Here is a 23552-nt window from a genome sequence, read left to right as displayed (position 1 = left end):
TATCCAAAAAGAAAGAGAGAAAATCTTCCACTTACATAGAACACTATAAGCAAGGACACAAAGGCAGAAGGTGATGACAGAAAATGACAACTGGATGGTGCAATGGATAAAGCACTGGGTCCAGAATCATGGGAACTCGAGTTCAAATTTAACTTCAAACACTTACTAGCTGAGTCAGTCAATAAAAATTTATTGTGTTTATTATCCAGGCCCTGTGCTAAACACTGGAGAAATAAAAGGAGTCATTAAACCTCTCTGGCTTCAGTTTCTTCACTTATTAAATCAGGATCATAATAGCATCTACCTCCCAGGATTGTTGTGAAGATCAAATGAGATATTTGTAAATGCTTATTAGCACAGTATCTGGCCTATGGTAAGTATTTAATTAAGGCACGTTCTTTCCCTTTTTCTTCTGCTTGAATATAGAATGATAGGAGTGTAATATGAAAACAGGCAGGAAAGGGAGATATACTGTGGGTAGGGATGGCCTCTGACCCTTAATGGGCAGTTTCATCAACCCACAGGTGTGACTTTCGCATAGATGGTGAATAAAGCTTCATTGAGCAAGATTGCTGTGGTTCTGTGTGCCTGAAGTCAGGATTTCACCAGGTAAATATGGACTAGGAAAGACATAGGTGCCATATGTGAAGGAAGAATTATAGAGGTAGAAAAGTTAAAGAGTCTTTGGATCATAATGCATCATTGCAGCCTACTGGAGAGAAAACAGTGAGAAATAGCTGAGCTGCCCAATGTGTCTTGGCTGTGGCATCAATCAATCAAAAAACATTTATTAAGTACCTATTATATGCCAAGCATTGTGTTAAATTTAAATCTGGGAATTCAAGTACAAAGAATGAAACAGTCCCTACCCACAAAGGGCTTATGTTCTGATGCATGTTTCAGAGATATAACAAGGCTGAAGCCATCCCAGGGAAGTCAGCATTATTCTAAACCGGTTCCCTGAGACCCAAGGGAAAGAAACTGAAGGGGCAATCAGCATAAGCTACCAGAGTTTTATCACCAGGACTATGAGTCTGAACTGACTTTGTCTTCTTTTAACTTGGGGAAGCAGAAGGAATGAAGTAAACTTTGATTATTGTTCTCCTGGGGTTGAAAGAGACTGAAGTCATTTTGTATCTCAGTATAGAGAAACTTTACACTAAAATGTTATTATTTTTAACTCAGCACTTTGACTATGTTCCTTCCTCTCTACTAACACAACCAGCATCCTAATTCAAAGCCTCTTTATCTCTTCCTGGACTTTTGTAGGAATTTCCCAATTGATCTCCCCACCTCAAGTTTCTCTCTATTCCAATTCATCCTTCACCCAATGGACAAAGTGATTTTCCTAATGTACCAGTCTAAACATATAAGCCTTCCTTCCCCATCCCACAACCCACTTTCCACCAGCTCCAGGAACATTCAATCAATTCCAGTGCTCCAGAGAAAAGTGATAATTAGAAGTATTTGGGTATCTGTTTATATACCTATTTGTATCTAATGGTAGCCATTTCTAGGGCAAGGGCAGGAAAAAGAAGGAAAAAAAGGGAAAAAAAGAAATTCATATGATAACCTTGCTGTATATTTAGCGGGAACAGCAAGTTGTATATGATAAATTTGCATTTCATAGGAAGTCATCTTTTTGTGTATGTACTGTGTTATAGAAATGTTAATTTTGTTCCATAGATTGAAAATAAAATAAATTTTAAAGATTCCAGTAACTTCTTTTCCTTCTAGAATCAACTCTAAACTTTCTATTTGCATTCACAAACTCGCTCCATCCTACTTTTGATGTCTTATGATTCCCTTCTAAACACTCTACAACCTAGTCTTTTCTCTGTCCTTCATATATGGCATTCCATCCTTATATCTATGCTTTTTTTCTGGCTTCCTTCATACCTCCCTCATTATCACCATCTTTTAGAATCACTATTCCTTCAAGATGCAATTCAAATATTATCTGCCACATAAGGACTTTCCAAGTCCTCTGAGCTGCTAATTCCTTCTCCAACCAGTTTATCATTATCTGTTTTGTACCTACCTATATGTGTAGATATTGCCTCTCGTTTTAAATACAGATTTATAAAACTTACTGTAGTTTTTCCTGCTGAGCAGTCCAGTTGCTGAGACAGTGACTTTCTGTTGCTATAAAGAGAATAAGGTTGTCTGTCTCTACAAGCAGCAGATTTTTTGGTCATTGGGAAATCAATTTCACCAATCCAATATGGATTCACACCTAAATCAGGAGAGAAAAGAGAAAATATCAGTGAAATAGTTCTCTTGATATATGAGGTTGAGTGAAAATACATTCCATCTCAGTTTGTCTGTTGCTTCCTCATTCCTGGTTATATACCTTGAGATAATCTGTTACTCCTGCATAACATGGTCTCTTACCTCTGTGTCTTTGTGAAAGTTTTCCCTAAATCTAGAATGTATCCCCTCCTTATCTCTGTCTCCTACAATTCCTACCTCCCTTTAATACTAAGAACATTTCCTCCAAAAAGACTTTCCTAAGTCCCTAGTGATAAATGCTCAAGACCTATTGATATATTCTACTTTGTATAGTTATAGGTGCTGCAATGGATAGAGTGTCACATCTCAAGTCACAATTCTGTAAGAAATCTTTCCTTTCCCTTCTCCTCATCTCCCAGTGCCTTCCCTATAAAATTACTTCTTTTTATATTGCATATACCTTGTATGAGCACAATTACTTGTATATTGTCTTCATTAAAGTATAAGTTTCAAAGCAGAAACTTTCTCTGTCAGCCCAGAACTTATTACAGGACTTAGTACATAGCAAGTGCTTATTAATGTGTGTTGAGCAACTTCTATTACAATACACCTACTATATTCAACTGCCTCTCAGAATACTATAGCTTTCTGCTCTCAGGTTTCCTCACTTCGCCCTCCATACATTCAAGTTCAAATCATCTTTCACTGTTTGTTAACACTCTTGCCCAATAGTCTCCTGGCAGCTGGCTTTATTCCCTCAGATATATACATATTTACAAATAAAATGGGGGTAAATGTAAGCCCTGCGAGCTACAGAATATTGGGCCATTTCCAGTGAGCTATGTGTACTCACTGGGTGCTTTGGGCTAACAAAACAATCCCTTTATTGGACTCTTGGTCCAATGGTGTACTAATAAATATTTGACAAATGTCTGCCCCCCAAAAAATGAACACAATACAAATTTAAATTTAATCTGCATGATTAATATTTTATCTATTACTGTAGATAAACAACAGAACAATAAATCAAGCTCCAATTTAGAATTTTTGCAAAGTCACAAGATGCAAATGCTCACATTGAAAAGTTAAATCGTGGAGTTACAAGGAGACAGACAAAACTGAATGAGTAACAGATAGCAAAACTTCACTGTGTCTTAGTTACATTTCTACTCTCATGAGTAGGGTTGACCTGGCTCCAGCACACCATTGCCCTAGTCCCATGAAGACTATATCAAAGAAGATTGAACCTGGAGCCTGAAGAAATACCAACTCAGCTCACTTTAGGGACAAAAACAAATTCCTCTCTCCCTTTTTCTTCATCTCTTCAGACTAAGTAAAATGAACTCTTTCTGGGGCTTCCAATATTAAGAGCAGTGAGCACACGCCTGGGCCTCGGGCTCCTGCTGTCTCTTCCCCTTACGTTTCTTTTCCTGATCATAGACAATTGAACAGTGATAATAAAGAAAGCTGCCTCCAGCCCTAAAGACATTCCCTCTGAAGTAGGAGGAAGTTTCTGCAACTACATTTCTTGGAGAAAATGACCACAAAAAAGTATTAGTTCAAATCCATGTGTAATCAGAAGATTAAAAAACTTAAGAACTTTAAGAGACTTGTGAAAACAGGGCAGATCTAAAGTAGTGAAATACCTTTTCAATAGTTCCAAAGTGTATTGGGTTTTAAAGTTTTAAGTATCAGCTTCCTAACAATACAATCAAAGTCACAGACAACTATTTCATATTTAAGTTTAGAAGCTTTTTGTAATGATCTCTCTAAAATGTAATATTCTCTGTTGAGGTTTTCTTGGGATCTCTGGAGGCAACCTTTGCTTCAGTTCAGTAACATCTGTAGCCAGGTGTTAAAGTCCAAATCCTTTATTATCTCTTTCAAAATCCTATTCCTTCACTTGGGGCTCAGCTAGTTTTCTGGAGGCCTTCTAGAGCCTTGATTTCAGTAGGGAAGCGAAGGAGGAGAGCCTGCCACCAAGCTGGTGTGAAAAGGGATGAATCTGTCTGAGTCCAAGGGTTTGTGCTCCAGCCTTCAGCCTCCAGCCTTCTGTCCACTTGTCTCTAAATCTCTCGGGCTGAGGCTTCTAGCTTATATCCTCTACACTGAGTACAAATCAATCATTACATCACTAAGAAACCATTATTTGTTGTAGGATTAAATCAATGCTAAACTAGATTTAACTATTGATTCCTCAATTCCACTTAGTACCTTGTTTCAAGTTCTGGCCCATAACATCTCCTTGTAGGATCAGATCAATCATACTGAACCAAGCTAAATTAGATAACTGTTGTCTATCAATTCCACTGACTTAGTACCTTGTAAGAATCCTTTGTTTCAAGTTCAGAGTTCTGGCCCATAACAGCTTTTCATGTTTTAAGCATTTTTTTTTCTGTAAAGGAAATAAATAGCTTTCCCATACTGACACAGTAGATAAAGCACTGAGCCTGGAATCAGGAAAATCCGAGTTTGAATACAACCTCAAACATTAATTATGTAACCAAGTCACTTAACTCCTAGTCATCTCAGTTCTTCATATAAAAATTAGAGGCACACTGCAGAAAAGAAATAGCAAACCACTCTAGAATTTTTGTAGAGACAACACTATGGAGCAAGTACATGAGGTTACAAAGAGACAGACAAAACTGAATGACTGAGCAACAGATAGCAAAACTTTACTGTACATTAGTTACATTTCTATTTTATTTTGGGGGAGAACTTAGATATGAGCCAAGACTAATCTTTCAGTCATTTTTTCTATAGCTATAGGGTAGAGGCATAAAGAGCCAGAGACTATCAGAAAAGAGCTTGATCTTTCTCTTTAAAAACTATATTCCCCTCAATATGAGACCAGTCTGAGTAAACCCAGAACTAGCATTCTATTAGAGGAGAGAGCTCTGTCAAACACGTTATTGCACAAACACCCACATTTATGACAAACATATAATATGACTCCTCTCTAGGAGTCTACAGTGCTTGATTATTTTGCTTGACTAAAGAAAATAATAGGCTCTGCAGCAAGTTGGCTTTAAGTTTTAAAGCCTCCATGGCAGGGAGGAACTGACTTACTGAAGATGCAGTAAATTGAATGGCTACGAAGAGGAAAGAAAGGTGCGGGCAAGAAATCTATTGAACTAGATGATAACCTCAAAGTCTCTTTTCAGTTTTACCATTCTATATTTATTAGAGAAATAAATAATGCTAGTTTGCATAAAAAAAGTGAGTCTGAATAAATACTGTACTAAGTATGAACAATTTCCATTAAAAATATTTTCCGTGGCTAAAGCATAACTTCTTTTAGGATAAATACATATTTGTGAGGCTGAAATATAACCCTATCTTTAAAAAAAGATTTATGTTCAGAGAGTGTTGTATAAATATCCATGACTTAGCTAGTTTTTTTAAAAGGATAAAATATACTAGGTATAGAAAAGAGATCAGAGCTCCAATTCAGGGTCAACCTTACTGGGGACTAAGGTGATGTAAAGCGTTAGTTTTATAACTAAAGGCATACTAGTCATATGTGACATTGGCATTCAATGCCCCTTAGCAATGAGGTCAGCATTGTAGCTTTTCACCATCCCATCTGTTGCCTAAGCAACAGAGAAAAGAAATTCAAGATGACCTCCTTCTCTTAGCTAGAGGGCCGAAGGCAGGGAAGGGAAGAAGGTGTCTTTTAAGATGGCTGGATGTTAAATACTGAAGCTAGAATGGGAGCAATCTTGCCTCATCAGAATAGGCCATCAGCAATGCTATGATGAGAGTCTGAAAACACTTAGCAATAGCAAAGTTGGCGAGCTGGTCATAGAGATCAGCTTACTCAAAATGCGTTGCTCATCTCCAGCTTCCTCTCAGTGTTTGATCTGTGTCTTAGCTAGATTCCTGTACCTTAGTGGGGATGGCAAAAGAAGAAAGCCAGAAAAATCAAAGAACTAACAAATGGTGCTTCTGGATGTGGCCCTCTACCCAAACTACAAAATATCTTAAGTCTTGAGGAAGCCATGATATTGGTCTACTTAGAAGAGAAATAGATTCTAACTTATCACAGCTCCAAACAAATGTGCTACTTGTAAAACTCCTTTTTAAAGTCTTTAGGTTTTCTTCAAAAATCAGATCAAGTACTTCCTTCTCTAGCAGCCCTTTTCTCCTGTTCTCCCCAATTTCTAATACTCTTGTTGTTCATTCATTTTAGTCATGTCCAATTCTTCATGATCCCATTTGGGGTTTTCTTGGAAAAGATACTAAAATGGTTTGCCATTTCCTTCTCCAGCTCATTTTACAGATGAGAAAACTGAGGCAAACAGAGTTAAGTGACTTAAGGGTCACACAGCTTGTTAAGTGTCTGAAGCCAGATTTAAACTCAGATCTTGCTGACTTCAAGCATAGCACTTTATCCACTATGCCATCTGGCTATCTTCTCGTATTGTTCTTTCTCCAAAAACAGAAAAATTCCTCATATCTATTTTATACATACCTATGGATGTGAAGGTTTCTTTCCTCCTGATTGAATATATAAGCCCCTGGAGGGCAGGGACTTATATTTTTGTTTTTTTATTCTCAGTGCCTAGCACTTAGAAGGTACTTATTAAGTGTAGATTGATTATAGATTGTACCCAAAAGAGATATTTGTAGATGCATTGTCTCTAGTCTATTTGGAGGGTAGCCATTGTGTATTTGAAAAAACATAGGAAAAGAACTAAGTCTTCATTCCAGCTCCCTTGCTTTCTAGTTAGATAATCCATAGAAAATCACTTCTCCAAACTTCCCTTTCCTTTTGTGTAAAAGGAAAATAACAGCACCTGCCCTGCTTACTCCCTGGAATTATTTTGAGGACTAGAGGAGACAATATATATGTGAAAATCCTTTTGTAAAATGTGAAAAGGCTTATATAAATGTTAAGATGTTATTACAGCATCTGTGATTCTTCCTCATGGGATGCCAATGAAAAGGTGTCCTTGAACATTCAATTGGTCCCACCCCTCCTGGCTGGAAACTTATCTTTATTTATCCCTGTCAGTTTAAATAGGAGGAGAGAGAAGATGAATCAATTAGTGCAATAGGAAATAAGAAGCAGACTTTTTTATATTTTATCCCTTTAATCACTAAAGACTAAAGGCACAGGACTAAGAAATGGTCAGTGGCCATAAGGAAAGCAGACTAGACATTCGTTAGCTATATGACCCAGTTAAGTCATTTAATATCTCTATATCTCAGATGATTCTCTCAAACTTGCCTTCTAAATCATAGTAGTGAAAGGAGTGTACCTTACCTGAAGAAACCATAGTTCCCTGAATGTTTTTGTCTTTTAGCAGCTTATCCAAATTCATTAATATCATGTAACCATGGAAGCTTCAAAGGGGTACTGATCATTTGGGGTAACCCACCAAAGTCTCCTTTTCTCACCCTTACGCTAGATTTCTATGTAAACTATTCCATAAGAGTTTCTGGAGCCCCATTAGTACAGAAGATTTTGACCATATTGCTACTCAAATGATACAATTAGTTTTATGGCATTTGTGGCATTAAAGTCTTGAAATTAATTCAATTCTGGGTGATTAAAGAGTTAAAATTGTTTGGGTTAAAGGTTCACATTTATATAGTACTTAACAATTTGCAAGATGTTTTCTTATAAATCAAGCAGAACTAGTTGTATTATGTCTATTTTGCAAATGAGGAACTTGAAACTCAAGGAGGTTATAACCAGTCCCACAGTTACACAGTAAATGGAAGAATTAGGTCTTTTAATTCCTGTAGATGCACTTTAACATATGAGACATGGCAACGAAAAGAAAAAAGGACAATTTTATGAATTTAAATATATGTAAATCATCTTAAAATATTATGGACATAAAATATTATGGACATTATGGACACTTTAAAATATTATGGACATCACTCCTAATATAAGTTCCAGTTTTTTCTTCCTGAGTACAAATTTGTTTAGAATGAAAATACCAATTTTTTTTTAAGGCAGCAAGGCAGTATTATAGATAGAGTACTGAGCCTAGTGTTGGGAAGATTTGAGTTCATATTTGATTTCAAATTCTGATTAGTTCGGTGACCCTAGCCAAGTTAAGAAATCTCTATCTGGCTCAGTTTCTCCATTTATAAAATGGAAATGATAATCTCATTAACATCATTGGGTTCATTTGAATTTAAAATATGATACTTAGAAAGCCTTTTTCAGGCTGTTATGAAAATACTGTTATGCCACAGTTCTCTTTAACTGTCCTGACTCAGTTTCCTTGTACAAGTTCTCCTTGTCTCAGTCTCCCTAATTACTCCCCTAAGCTGTAAATCTCCCTCTGGTCCATGAAGGCTGAGGACCAATTACTCTAAGGTTATAAATTGTTAGCCCAAGCAAGATAAACAAGAGAGTAGACTTTCTGATTATCTTCTGTCCTCAAGAATTTACAACATCCCTCTAAAATATTCCAAGATATCTCTGGGTATTCAGACATCCTGTCTCTGGGTTTTTTGGTTTATGGCTTTGATAGGGACTTTCCCTCTCTTTCCCTCTTCTTTGTCTCCAAAGGTATTTAAGAAGTTCGGGTTCCTCTATTCATTTGCTGGAGAATGGCAGCTGGCTGTATGTTGGACACTGGATTCTTTGAGATGACAGTCTCCTCCAGACCTGGGACCAACATGGATTCCTTGGTCCCAGTATATCTTTATCTCTGTCTGATTGGATAATTTGAGATGAGAGTCCTGTCCAGTCAATCTTACTCTCCCATTAATAAAATATTAAAGACTCTCTAATCTCTCTCCTGCCTCAGTTTCTCCGGCATTACAATACTAACTTATCATTATCATTATTTTAAAAATTTTAATTAAATGCATTTTAATGCCTTTTTTCTATTAAGAGTAGCTCTTTTTGAATGTTGCAAAAGGCAAGCAATGAAGGAGAGGAAGCATTACTTTCAGAGGAATAAGGAACCCTGCAATTGCATATGATTATGTATGCAAAAAAACACAATTTCCCTTCCATCTTTATTTTGGTAGTATTTAAGTTCAAGCTGCTATGGCTTTGTTCCAGAGCAAAAATTTAGAGGGCACTGACATAGCATTTTTAGTCCTTCAGCAGCAGAGAAAGAAGAGATCTTGGAACCTAGTTAGCAAGATGAAATGAGAAGCTATGAAACATCAGGTCTTTCTCCCCCAGTAAGTCTCCCCCCAGCACTCTCTACCTATTGCCCTTTCTCCCAACTACTTCTCAGCAGTAGTCTCTCTAGTCTCCAGATTCAGATCCCCACCCCTATTTTCCCAGTTGATGGGCAACTTCCTCCCGCCTGACCCAAAGCACAGTTGTGGAGGGCATGAAAAATTTAATTAATTAATTAAAAACTGTAATATTCTCTTAAAATGTAAGGTTCTCTGTTGAGGTTTTCTTGGGGTCTCTGAGAGCAGCCTTCGTTTCAGTTCAGTAATCACCACAGAGTAGCCAGGGGTTCAAGTCCAAATCTTTTATTGTCTCCAAGTCCTATCTCCTGCACTTGGGGCTCAGCTAGTTTTCTGGGGGCATTCCAGAGCCTTGGTTTCAGTGGGGAAGCGAAGGAGGAGAGCCTGCCACCAAGCTGGTGTGAGATGGGATGAATCTGTCTGAGTCCAAGGGTTTGTGCTCCAGCCTTCAGCCTCCAGCCTTCTGTCCACTTGTCTCTGAATCTCTCTGGCTCTAGCTTATATCCTCCACACTGAGTACAAAGCAATTATATCACTAGGAAACCATTATTTGTTGAAGGATAAAATCAATGCTAAATTAGATTTAACCATTGTCTCCTCAATTCCACTTAGTACCTTGTTTCAAGATCCGGCCTCTAACATCTCCTTGTAGGATTGGATCAATCATACTGAACCATGCTAAATTAGATAACTATTGTCTCTATCAATTCCACTGACTTAGTACCTTGTAAGAATCCTTTGTTTCAAGTTCAAAGTTCAGGCCCATAACACTGCACAGCTTAAGTTGCCAAAGGGAATTGTACATGGATGTGCAATAGTCAAAAAAAAAAAATTGTTACTAATTTTGCTTGTAATTTCAGTGAGACTTGCTGCTCTCTGGTTTATAGACTCCACGCTATCTTCCCTATTATGAAAATCAATACAACATTTACCCTTCCTCAATCCTGTGGCATCCTTTCTATTGAAAAGATCATTGACAATAGCTCAGTCATTGTGTCTTACAGTTCACTATTTGGGGACAGGAGTGTGCTAGAATCAGCTGGAACTGTTTTGCAGAAGTCAGTTGCTTATCAGTATGAACATTTTACACCTTACACATATGCAAAGGCTCCAGATAGGGGGTTGATTTATTGTTTCATTGACTGATCTGACTTAGGAAAGTTATAGAGAAAATATTCATACAGATTAAATTTAAAAGTGTGTCCAGCTTACTCTCCCCCTGCCTTTTTTTGGAGAATCAGTTGTTAAATGTTTATTGGCACACAACTGCTTTGGGATATAATTTGTCTAGCCTGATGATTTTATGTCCTGAAGCTATGTAGGAGGGTGAGAGAGAGTTTGTCTCTTCATGTTCCCCATTAAAAACAATTACTGAGGCTAGAGAAATGTAATCAGTCTTTTTTTCCTAGCTCTTGATCCAAACATGTGAACATAATGGTTCAGATCTGGTATAACCTAACCTCTATTGAGTGACAATGAAAGAGAGGCTCCATTTCCTCCAAGTATGGTTGATTAACCCAAGCCCTCATAAAACCCTGGAGAAAAAATTTTTTTTTTAAAAAGTTAAACCAATAATATAACTTTATACTGCATTTTATGGTTAAATCACTTTATAAAATATATGATCATAGATTTTGAGCTAGAAGAGACCTCAAATGACTCAATTTTACATGTGAGTAAACTGAGATCCTAATTGGTTAAAAATTAGGTCATCCATATAGTGATGGAAGCAGAATTTGAACCCAGAGCCACTGGCTCCAAATCAAGTGATCTTTCCCCTACGAAAAAAAATTTCTCTAATTTTTCTAACATCTTTCTAACATTTATAACATCATAGAAAGATGTTAAATGATTTGTCCAAGAACACACAGGTTCCAGCAAGAAGAACAAGGTCTCAATGTGATCCTTTTTGCTGTAGCTTCTAATGTTCACTCTACTGTATGATGTTGCCTCTCCAAGGAAATGAGCAATTGTGTTCTCTCTGCAATAGAGCTGGAATTATTGGCACTTTAATTTGAGAAAGGACATCAGTGTCTGGTGTCTTACTCTGCCAGGTGAGCTTTAGAACCTTCCTAAGACAATTCAAATGAAAGTGATTCAGTTTCCCAGCATGGCACTGGTAGACTGTCCAGCTTTTGGGACATACAACAATGAGATTAGCATAACAGCTCTATAGACCTTCAGTTTGGTAGTTAGTTTAATATCTCTCCTCTCCCACAGTTTCCTCTGGAGACTCCCAAACACTGAGCTAGCTCTGGCAATGCAAGTGTCAATCACATTATCAGTGTGGACATCCCTGGAAAGTAACTGCCAAGGCAAGAGAACTTATCCGGAGCATTTGAAATTTCACCATTTACTGTAACTGATGGGTCCACCTCTGGATGGTGTGGTGCAGCTGATGGAGGACCAGTGTTTTCATGGTGTTAATTATTTGGCCAAAATGGGCATAAGTAGCAGAGAATTGATCCATATTTTGTTGCATCTCAACTTCAGAGACTTCAATGCGTGCACAATCATCTACAAATAAAAAATTAAGCACCAATGCTCCCTGTACTTTAGTTTTGGTTTGTAGTCTTTTCAAGTTGAAGAATTTGCCTTCATAGTGCAGTAGTTGACTTTGATTTGATCCATGTTTTGTCTCATTGAAGGCCAATGTTGCCTCTCCAAGGAAATGAGGAGAGAGTCTAGAAGAGAGAGTTTGATGCAAAACTGCCTCCATTCATTTTTTAAAATCCATTTCTCAAAGCAAACTTATTTGTCATTTTATTCAAAACTAGTTTTACATTATTGGTAAATACAATCACTGTTTACATCATATCCCAATTATAAGTTTTGTTGTCAGTCACTTTCAATCATGTCCAACTCTTTGTGGTACTATTGGGGATTTTCTTGGAAAAGATAGTAGAGTGATTTGCCATTTCCTTCTCTAGGTCAATTTAAAGATGAAGAAATTAAGGCAAATAGCATTAAATGACTGGTTCAGGATCACACAGCTAGTATTTGAAGCCAAATTTGAACTAAAAGTAAAATGAGATTTCCTGATTCCAAAACTCAGCACTCTGTGCACTATGGCGCCACTTAGCAGCTCTCATGGGGAAGCCAACACATTGTAAATCAAAGAGGATTATCGGCATGTAAGCTATTACCATTATTGTTTTTGTGCTTTTATTCTCTGTCATTCTGATGTGACATTAGACAATTTGCACATACTAAGAATTAAAGACAAGCAAATAGATGGCAAGCTCCTTGAAGGAAGAGATTCTTATCATGTCTTTATGCATTCCTTTTCCCTGAGATAATCACAACTCACATTTATGTAGTATTTTAAATATTTTTGAAAGCAATTGGGGTCAAATGATTTGCTCAGAGTCACACAACTACTAAGTATCTGACCTGTATTTGAACTCAGATCCTTCTGACTCCAGATCAATGCTCTTGTTTTAAATTTTACAAGGTAGTTTTCTCTGAAAATTCCTAAGGGACAGGTAATAACAAGCTTAATTATTATCATTTTACAGATGAGGTTTTCTGAGACTCTATGACAGTGGTTCTCAAACCTTTGTTCTCAGTATCTTCATGTTGTTAAAAAAAACTATCGAAGATCTGTTCAAAGAGTTTTTGTTCACATGGGTTATATTTATAGTTATTTACTATATTAGAAATAAAAAATAATTTGAATTTGTAGACCCTCTGAAAGGGTTTCAAAGACTCCAGCAATTCTTTGGACAACACTCTGAGGACCACTGCTCTATGAGGTTAAGCAAGTTGCCTGTGATCACAGAGCTGTCATCAGCAGTAGGGTCTGAACTCATTTCTTCCTGACTTCTCTGTATCATGCTGCCTTAATGACATCAGGCTATATCAATATCAAGCCCGTTTGCGGAAGATAATTCCACTTAAAATATTGTTTATGTGGATGCAGAGATTTTCTTTAAAACAAGAGTCAGATACTTTATAATTAACTCGATATATAACCCTTCCAAAAGGAAATATCAAATAAAGGCCCAAAATAATCAGTATAATTTCTGGACTTTGAATGTATAATGTCTGATCATATTTATAAAAGCTATAGCTAAATGATATAGAACTGAAAGATTAGATAATAAAGACACTAGCTCAAATTCTGATAAATATCTTTATTGTGAGATAAGAGAAGGTAGATGGCACAGGGGATAGTGTGCTAGGCCTGAAGTAAGGCAGACTTATCTCCCTGAGTTCAAATCTGGCCTCAGACACTTACTCGCTATGTGACCCTGGGAAAGTCACTTAAGCCTGCTTGCCTTAATTTCTTCATCTGTAAAATGAGTTGGAGAAGGCAATTGCAGAGTACTGTGGTATCTTTACCAAGAAAACCTCAAATAGGATCATGAAGAGTTGGATATAACTGAAGAACAATACTCTCTGTGAGGAAATAGAAAAAGGGTTTTTTTTTTTTTTTAATAGATGGAGAAACTGAGGTTCATAGACTTAAAATAACTTTTTCATCATTACATAAATATGTAACAGAACTCATTCTTAGACTCAGGTTTTCTGACTACATATCTAGTTCTTCCTTCCCCTCCCCCAAAACTCCAGAATCATAGAATACTAGATCATGAAGAGACTTTTGGACTTATCTGATTCAACTTCTGCATTTTATGTATGTGAGAGTTAAGACTTGGACAACTGAATCCACAGTAGGACTAGAACCCAAATCCCTTCATTCTACATGCCATATTGTCTGCTACTCATGTTGATGTGGAGAAGGAGAGAGAAAGAGAGAGAGAGAGAGAGAGACAGAGAGAGGCAGAGATAGAAAGAGACACAGAGAGACAGAGAGAGACAGAGAGGCAGAGAGACTAAAACCAAGACAGAAAGAGAGAGAGAGATCACAGCTTAGTGAGTCACCTACACAAACTCTGCATGGGGTAAGGACCTCATTGTTTCAGTCTTACAGAGTCCCTACTATAAATATGTCTGTGAGATTCATTTGTATTGACTATCATAAAGCTAAGCCACAATAGCCACAGTTGTATAAACTTGAATGATGTCACCACTTAGAGCCATTCCTAGAATTTCTGATACCTCAGGGGAACTCAGGTGAGGAGAGCTGGAGGAGAAAAAGAGCTTGAGGCTGAGTCCAACTACTGACACTGACCCAATTTTGGATACTGGGTGTCATTCAAGGTATAAATTTCCAGAAAGGGGAAGCTAAATCCTTTACAGATAATCTCATTTAATTCTCACAACCACCCTGGGAGGTAAATTTTCTTATTATCCCCATTTTACAGTTGAGGCAGATAAAAGTTAAGTGACTTGCCCAGAATCATACAGTAAGTGTCTGAGACTGAATCTGAACTCAGGTTTTCCTGATTTCAGCCCTCACGCTTTAGCTACTGCTCTACCTAGTTGCATCTGGAACCTATTGCCTAAACCCAATAGTATAATGTAAGTACCTCATCCCAATCCACTACAGTTTCATTGATGGAGCAGTAGGGGAATGTGGACTTTTAGAGATGGGTTTAGTAGTGATAGGACTCTTGGAAAAGGAGGCATTTGAAGAATGGGGGATAAGAGCCAGAATGGGATTATGGGATACCTGCTTCTCCTGGTAGCACTTTGGAATAAAAGCTCTAGTCACCCCATAATAGTTATGGCTTTGTTACAATCAAAAAATAGAACCAGGAGTTAAACAAACACAAGGCAAAGTGAGCAGAACTATTTGAAGTGCTACTTACTTGTTGAGTTGCTGCGTGTCCTCTGACCAGTGGTTTTGGGGTGCAGGAAACTGTTATTTTGGGCTTCCAGTTTACTGGACTTTTCTCGAAAGGTAGCTGTTGAAGATTCCTGCAAAATAATCCCAATATCATTTCAATTAATTATTTAGAGCAAGCTTGTTGTCCTAATTAGCTTTATCATAAAATATGCAATTAGTTATGACAAGGATCAGCCAAGAAGATGGATCCAGCAAGAAATCGTTGTTGCTTGTGACAATTCAAAACTTATATCCTTTCGCGAGGATGCAAGTAAACAACCTTGTTTTTGTATAGAGAATCCTTATTCCAGCCTACCAACTCCCTGTTAGAATGTAAGCTTTTTGAGAGCAGGAATCCTACTGGTTTTTTTTTTTTTTTTTCATTTTTGTATCCTCAGAGCCTAACTCATATATGTAGCACCTAACACTTAAAAAAATATCTGTGGAGTTGAATTTCAAGAAAAAAAAGTAGCCAATCATATTTACTTTAAGAGAAACAGAGAGATAGAGACAGGTAGAGAAAGAGATAGAAATAGAGACAGAATCAGAGAGACAGAAAGAGACAGAATAGAGAGATGGGGCACAGTAGATAAGAGTATAGGTTCTCAAGTTGGGAAAAGCCAGATTCAAATATGAGTTCAGAAACTTGCTAGCTATGTGATCCTGAGTAAGTCACTAAACTCTGTGAAAGAGAGATGAAAAGAGAGGGGGAAGAGAGGAAGAAGGAGCAAGTGAGGGAGAGGGGGAAGAGAAAAGTGAAGGAGGGATGAAGGAAGGAAAGAAGAAAGGAAGGAAGGAAGGAAGGAAGGAAAGAAGGAAGGAAGAAAAGAAAGGAGAAAGGAAGAAGGGTGGGAGGAAAAAAGGAGGAAGGAAGAAAGGGAGGGAGGGAGGGAAGGAGGGAAAGGAGGGAGAAAAGGAGGAAAGAAATGAGGGAAGGGAGAGAAGAGGGAGGGAGGGAGGAAAGAAAAGAGTTCTAAACTAGGGATCTTTAAGATCACATAATTTTAAAGCCATATATTGTAATCATAAGTCAAATTCCTTCCTTTTAAAGGTGAATCGGTAGATTTGAAGGTGTGAATTCAAATCTATTCCAAAAACTACTTAATTGGTGTGTATGTAAGACTGTACTTGTATTATTAGTGAACTATGAAATCTTAAAGCAGTTACAGATTAAGAGCCAAGAGACATTTTAGAGATTACCTTGTCCAACACTCATTTTTCATATGGGGAAACTGAGAACCAGATTGAGTCAAAGTTATAGATATAGTAAAGCTCAGAGTATGGTTTTTAATAGAGTCCACTCTACAAAACTTCAAAACTGGGCTTTTTCCTCTCAACCATGAGTTGGCATCAGAATCAAATGAAATAATCCAAGTGCTTTGATATAACTTTATATCATTATGGATATATATACACATATATGCATACATATATAAATTTATCATTATTATCATTATGCTCTTAGTCATGTCATTTCAGTAGCAGAAAAGTAAGCTACAAGAACAATATCTGGTATTTGTAGAGCAGTCTAAGATTGCAAATATATATATATATGTATACATAGACACACACATATATATATGTCTGGTTTACCTTATATATTCATGCATGTATATACATGTGTGTCTATGCATATATAGGTATGTATATGCATTTGTAACATACTTACATGCATATATATTATTAATGTATCTGATCCTTACAATAGATCTGTAATATTCTTTTTGTCAGTTAAAAAAACAGAGATTGACACAGATTAGGTAGCTTGCCTAGGTCATACATTGTTAGAATTTAGGTCTTCCTGCTTCCTGATTCCTGATTCCTATTCACTGTACCACCCAACACCTCACATATTTATATCTATACATCTATCTATATCTGTAGAGACGTAGCTTTATCTACCTGTTATTATTTTACTTAATATTGATAACACTGTGAGATAAGTATTATCTTAATCTTGCTGCCTTTCTGTGAAATGGTAGTTCTTTCAATAGTTCCTATAGTGATCCACCAAGAGTTCTTCTAATTTCCTATTTGTAAAATAAAAGGGTTCAACAAGGTGATTTCAGTTTGACCATTTTGTAAGTCTATGAATTGATTCAGAAATAATCCAGTGTCTTTCCATATGTAACAGCATACAAACCAGCCTGGAGAACTGGAGAACTGAGGAATCATTTTCCTTTTTCAACACCAGATGGCACTACCAAGTCAAACAAAGCAATCTATTCACTTAGGCCAAACTTTAATTCTGTGGATTCTTAAAAACAAATTCCATTTTTTAAAAAGTTAGTGGATTAATTGATCAAAGATGATTTTTGGAACCATGTTCCATTAATTCATTTCAGGAATTTCAGAGGGTCAGTTCATGATCCTTTATCCACTATTGAAATAGAATTATATAATCACAGACTGTTAGGTAACTAGGTGGTATAGTGAAAAAAGTTCTGAGCCTGGAGTCAGGACTACCTGAATTCAGATTCTAGCCTCAGGCATTTACTAGCGGGGTGGTCCTGATCAAATCACCTATCCCTGTTTTTGCCTCAGTTTCCTCATCTGTAAAATGAGCTAGAGGGGCAAGTGGCAAACCACCTTAGTATCTCTGCCAAGAAAACCCTAAATGAGGTCATGGGGAGTTGAATACATCTGAAACTATTCAAGACTAACAACAAACAATTAAGTTCAAGGCTTTATACCAGTATTGGGTATGGTGATGGGGGTGAAAAACAGTATCTGCCCTTAAAGAGCTTACATTTTACTAGACCCTTTAATATACATAGTTATAGGTATTATCTCTATTTTACAGATTAGAAACTAAGACTGAAGATATTGAACTACTTCACTTGGGTTCACACCGCTAGTAAGTATTAGAAATGGAATTCAAATGTTTGTCTTTCTGATTCCAAGTCCAAAATTCTGCTATTCTCCATTAGAACTCAAGTCTCCTTTCAACACCCACTCATATAAATAAACACTCCCTTGTTCCATGTCTTCCTGTATAAGTAATAGTTTGTGTAGGTAAATAAAAAGCTGGATTTCAACTGCTACTTGTGTCCTACCCATCAGGAGCATGAACAAACTAGAAAAATAAAGCTTAGCAATTTGTCGTATTAGTATTGCTCTTGCTTGCAGAATTTCCTTTAAAAACATTTTTTCCTAATGATTATAAAGTTAGTTGAGTTAATTTTTTTGGCTTTTTTCTGTGTAAATAGCAAGTTAGTTATAAAGTTCAGATGCCAATCAATCAATAAATATTTATTAAACCCCTACATATATTATTTAGGCAGTGTACATGTGTATGTATGTGTATATATGTTTATACATACACATACATATGTATTTATATATGTGAATTTATACTATAAATATACAATATGTATACATGCATTAAACACATGCACTTGCACACATAAGGGATATGTGTGTATATGTGTGTGTGTGCATGTGTGTATATGTATGTGTGTGCATGTGTGTATACACTGGATGTCACTGGATATCAGTGACTTAGGATGGACAGTGAGCCATGTCAGTGACATAGTTAGTCCTATACGAGGTACATTTCTAGGAGAATATGGTATCAGGGAATAGGGTAGAACAGAGCTTGTAAAACTCTCCCCATCTAGGTCAACCTATAGACTGTCTGCAAGTGCCCACTGGATCAGAACTTTTCTATAGGCTCAAAGTGTCAAGGACTGGTGAATACTGTTTAAATTAGCTGGATACTTTTGTAATACTGAATGGTACCTAAGATTTTATAGCTGTGGTATAAATTATCTTACTATATAATTCCTATAGCAACAAAAGGTTACATTTTAGCATGAATTAGAGGGAGATACAAAATAAGTTCAATCCATGTTTCTTGAAAGTTTTAAGCCTCAATAAAACACATAGAAGATTTTTTGATATCTCCATTTGGGACAAGCAAAGAGGGTATAGCCAATTACCTCAAAGAAACACTGACCAAGATTAATAAGAGAGTATCTGAAAGCATAGAAATACTTTATATACACAACCTAATTTGGTCCACAAGATATCCCATATGGTATGAAACACAAATATTATCAGGACCTCTTTATAAATAAGAAAACTGAAGCTCAGAAAGGTCCAAGAACTTTCTCAAAATCACACAGCTGATTGGTGGCAAAAACCAAGATGTGAAGCTAGGTATTCTAAAGCTATGTCTGCTATTCTTTCGCCCCTTACCCTGTTTTAGCCACAAAAGCCCTGATATAAGCTATGAAAACAAGGGGAAATCTGCTTCCTTTTAATTATGACCAAAAACTCTTATTTTTCATTAAAAATGTATTTTACCCCCAGTACAATATGTTTTAGACATGAAAAGGCCTGCTCTCTTAGTAGAAATTCTAGGAAACACTAGGATAAACCCTGTGTTCAAGTTCCATTTCTATCTAGCTGTGTGACTTGGAGGCAAAACATTTGGTCTTCTCTGGACTTCAGTTTCCTCCTCTAAATAAAAAATGGTCTCTAAGATTCTTCAGCTCAGAATTCGGAATTTATTTTTCTGATGAAAATAAGTCCTATAAGTCTGAGCTAAATGATGAGTGTGTCTAAGTTGCTACAAGGACCTCTGCCTCTACAGACTATATAATGTCTGAGAATGATTGGAAAGAGAAAGTGCTAATGGAGTGAAATATCTGTCCTTGGCTCAGAGTGATGCTTGGTCACATTCATGGAAAATGTGTTCTGGTTGGAATAGTCATAGATCAAAGAGTAAGTGCAGGATCCTAGCTAACACGTCAACAGTTTTATGCTTTCCACTGACACAAAGGTCTTCTATTCCATCCTTCAGAGTTAATACAGACTTCATGAGCTGAGGTTTGGTCATTGCTAGTGTTGATGGATTGTGGTGAAGGTGGGAGGGGAAGAGAGTACTTCCAAACCAAATTTTTCCCTCTTTCTTTTCTGGGACCAAGAAGTCTCAGGTTTAGGTAGTTATCTTGTGGGTCTAAAATTCCTGTGCTTACCTCATTGGCAATCCCTAAATTGACCAAGCCCGTTGCTGACTGAATGAGAGATTTCGATTCCTGGCTGGAGAGTTCCTTAGGAGATTGTCCGTTAAGTGTCAACAGCTCATCTCCTGGTGCTAATCGGCCATCTCTAAGAGTAGGGAAAAAAGCATGTGATGATTCCCATTGGATCTACATAGTGGACACCAGAACTCAGTTGGTTGAGATTCTTGATGGCTCATATCAAATTTGACTTTATAAGAGAACAAAAATCATGATTCTATAGCTGGAAGGGACTTCAGAGACTCTCTAGCCCAACTTAGACTTATTAGGTGACCTGCCCAAGACCACATAAACATAAGAGATAGGATCTGAACCTGGTACCTAGAACCCCAAAGTCAATGTTATTTGTCATTGTATTGCTCCCCACTTTGAGATATAGTCACAACATCAGAACTCAAAAGGATCATAGAGATCATCTATTCCAACAACTTCTTTTAACAAATGAAAAAATGGAAGTCAAGGAAAGTTAAATGGTCATGTAGGTTGGAAGCATTGAGGCAGAATTTGAATCCAAATCCTCTGACTCCAATGCCTATATACTTCCTTCTATATCACGCTACCTCCCTATATGGATATTCAGACACTGAAGAAAGAACAATGGGACTTTTAGGCTTTCCAAGTTCAATTTAACGATTTCTTCTAGTATTAAGGCACTTTCTATACCCTAGTCAAAATGGGTCATGGAACAGTTAATTCAACTATATTCATTTAAGTTCATTGATCAAATCACTGTTCAAATTAGTCACATAGCAACCAGTTTTAATCATTGAAACAGCTGAAATGAATGAAGTAATCACATTTTAATCTAGTAAAAAAAAGTCATAGACTATTAGAACTAATAGAGACTCTAAAGTTAATCTAATCTTACCAAGAGTCTATTTCAGCTCTCCAGGGGGAAAAGCATGCATAATACTTTTTTTTTCAGATTTCATCTGAATTATTAAAATATTTCCATAGCCTCATTAGGTTTAGGCAATTAACAAACCAATAATGCAAAGCTTTCTTTGTAGCAATTGCCATAGGAAGATATAAAGGCAAGGTAATTAGAGGTAGGGCAGGGGATGATCACTAATTAGCAATAGATCTTACATTACAAACCAACTGTCCATTCCTATTCTAGCTTTATAACATACCATACTCTAAGTGGTATTATTGGACATCATCAGAAAGCACACATGGTCATTGTCCATATCTTCTTTTAGTCAAGATTATTTAAGTAAAAATTCTAGTCCTAAGGTAGAGACATAAAAGAAGGACCCATTTTTCACTTTTTTTCATGATGCAGTCTATTCTGTCCTAAAATCAAAGAAGAGCCCAACTCCCAATTCTATGTGCTCTGCTTTAAAGAAAAGCAGTCTATCTGAAAGCCAAAACACACCAAAAGGAGGATTGAAGAATGATTATTCACTTTTATATGGGAAGGGTTATCCCATGGCTCCTTTCAAGTGTGAGCTCCCTGGAGAATACATAAGTATTTGTTTACAGAACAACTTGACAGCAAAGATCAAGGGGCAGAAAGACTTAAAGCTAAATTGCCAGGAACCCCTGCCAAAGCTAAGTCTTACTAGTTTCCCTTCCCACACTCTACATGGGCTGTTCCCTGATTTCACCCGTGACCTCTCTTGTCTCAATGTATTCACTCAGGATTCCCCTTCTTCCCCCAACATATAATGTCCTCTTCTCTGCATCTGCTAAAGTCCTCTTCTTTCCTTCTCCTCCATAAAGGCTTCCATTCTCCTATTATATTTCACTATATATTTAATGGACAGTGCCTGGAAGATCTAGATTCATGTCTGTTTTCTGACACATACTGATTGCCCTGGCAAGTCAATGAACTTCTAGTGTTCTAGACAACTCTCTAAGACTTAAAAGTTATTGAGAAGGTACTGACTTAGAATGGAAAAGGGAGTTTTCTCACCTGGGAGTTTCCTCCTTCAATGAAATCATATGTCCAGTGCCTATTGCCTTAATGCCTTGACCCTTTTATTGAATTATAAGCTAATTATGGGGGTAGAGATAGCACCATTTTTCATCTTTGCATGCCAGATCATTAGTATGCCAGCTTCTGACATACAGTAGATTAATATTTACACACAACTTTTCAGAAATTCTTTTTATGAACTTTTGCTCATGGGCTAAGCACTGGACCAAATGTGCTAGTTCAGATATTCTGTGACTATTACTAAGACATAGCTGTACAGTAAACATATTGTTGTTGTTGATCAGTAATTTCAGTCATGTCTGACTCTTCGTGAGCCTGTTTGGAGGAGATTTCTTGACAAACTTACTGGAGTTATGCCATTTCCATTTCTAACTCATTTTACAGATAAGGAAACTGAGACAAACAGGTTAACTTCCCCTGGGTCACTCAACTTGTAAATGTCTCAGGCTGGATTTGAATTCATGAAGTTAGACCTTCCTAACTCAAAGTCCAGCAATATATCCATTGTACCACGTAGCTACCTTATAGTAAATGCAATCTATGGTAATTTCTCTGTTGGTCCTTGTATATTCAATTATCCATGAATAGAAGAACCAAAGGATAATCTAGATTTATAGTTCTTTCTCAGGGATACATTATTATTCTGTGGGGCCCATCAAGAACACAAATATTAAGGAATATACTAAAAAAAAAAACTGGGGATTCTTTAGAACAGGGAGTAATGTTAGAAATGATATGAATATGAGACAACTCTCCTGGGAGTAGGAATTAGGGGATAGTAGAAAGAATACTACATTTGGGGTCAGACAAGCCTACCTCTGATCTTTGCTCTGTTAGTGAATCACCCACCCCTTTTACTTCTCTCTAGATTGAATTATGTGTTCCCTCCAAACACAGGAAGGGAATCCTAATCTCCAGGAAATGCTTTTTAATCTGACTCTATGACCCACAAATTGCATTTGGAATTGGCCACCCAACATTTTCTTAGAAAACAAAGACATACAGAATCACAGATTTAGTTCTAGAATGATAGTTAAAAGCCTAGTCCAATGAAATCATTTTGAAGAAAAGGAAAATGAGGCATAAAATGCTTAAGGAATTTGCCTTGAGTCACATAGTGCAAGGGTCTGAAATGGAGTTTGCATCTACATTTTATTTCTTTGTTATCCTCTCAAACTATAACATGTTAATAAATACTTGTTACATGAATAAATGAATTTTTCTCCTATAATTGCCTCTTTGTTAACTAATATTTTAGTTGGTATGTGCTTGTTTTTGCATCTTTTTACTGTATAAGACTTTTTGAGGCATCTAGATATGAAGTGGATAGAGCACTAGGCTTGGAATCAGGAAGACTTGTCTTCCAAAAGTTCAAACTCAGTCTCAGGGGCTTCTTACTAGCTGTGTGACCCTGGGCAAGTCACTTAACCCTGTT

The 23552-nt window shown here is 36.9% G+C and overlaps 1 protein-coding gene across 1 annotated transcript in view; it reads right to left on the bottom strand.

Moving 5' to 3' along the window:
• IL16 (interleukin 16) overlaps positions 1 to 23552 on the bottom strand; it is a 169070-nt gene that overhangs the window by 55048 nt on the left and 90470 nt on the right. The window contains exons 3-4 of the mRNA XM_051981168.1: positions 15132 to 15240; positions 2094 to 2236 (exon numbers count right to left, since the gene is read on the bottom strand). Of these exons, the coding sequence (XP_051837128.1) occupies positions 2094 to 2236; positions 15132 to 15240 (252 nt within the window). The remainder of the gene's footprint in view (positions 1 to 2093; positions 2237 to 15131; positions 15241 to 23552) is intronic.

The sequence above is a fragment of the Antechinus flavipes genome, chromosome 2 (genome assembly GCF_016432865.1).
Source record: "Antechinus flavipes isolate AdamAnt ecotype Samford, QLD, Australia chromosome 2, AdamAnt_v2, whole genome shotgun sequence".
Taxonomy (NCBI): domain Eukaryota; kingdom Metazoa; phylum Chordata; class Mammalia; order Dasyuromorphia; family Dasyuridae; genus Antechinus; species Antechinus flavipes.
This window is presented reverse-complemented; position numbering and strand designations above follow the sequence as displayed.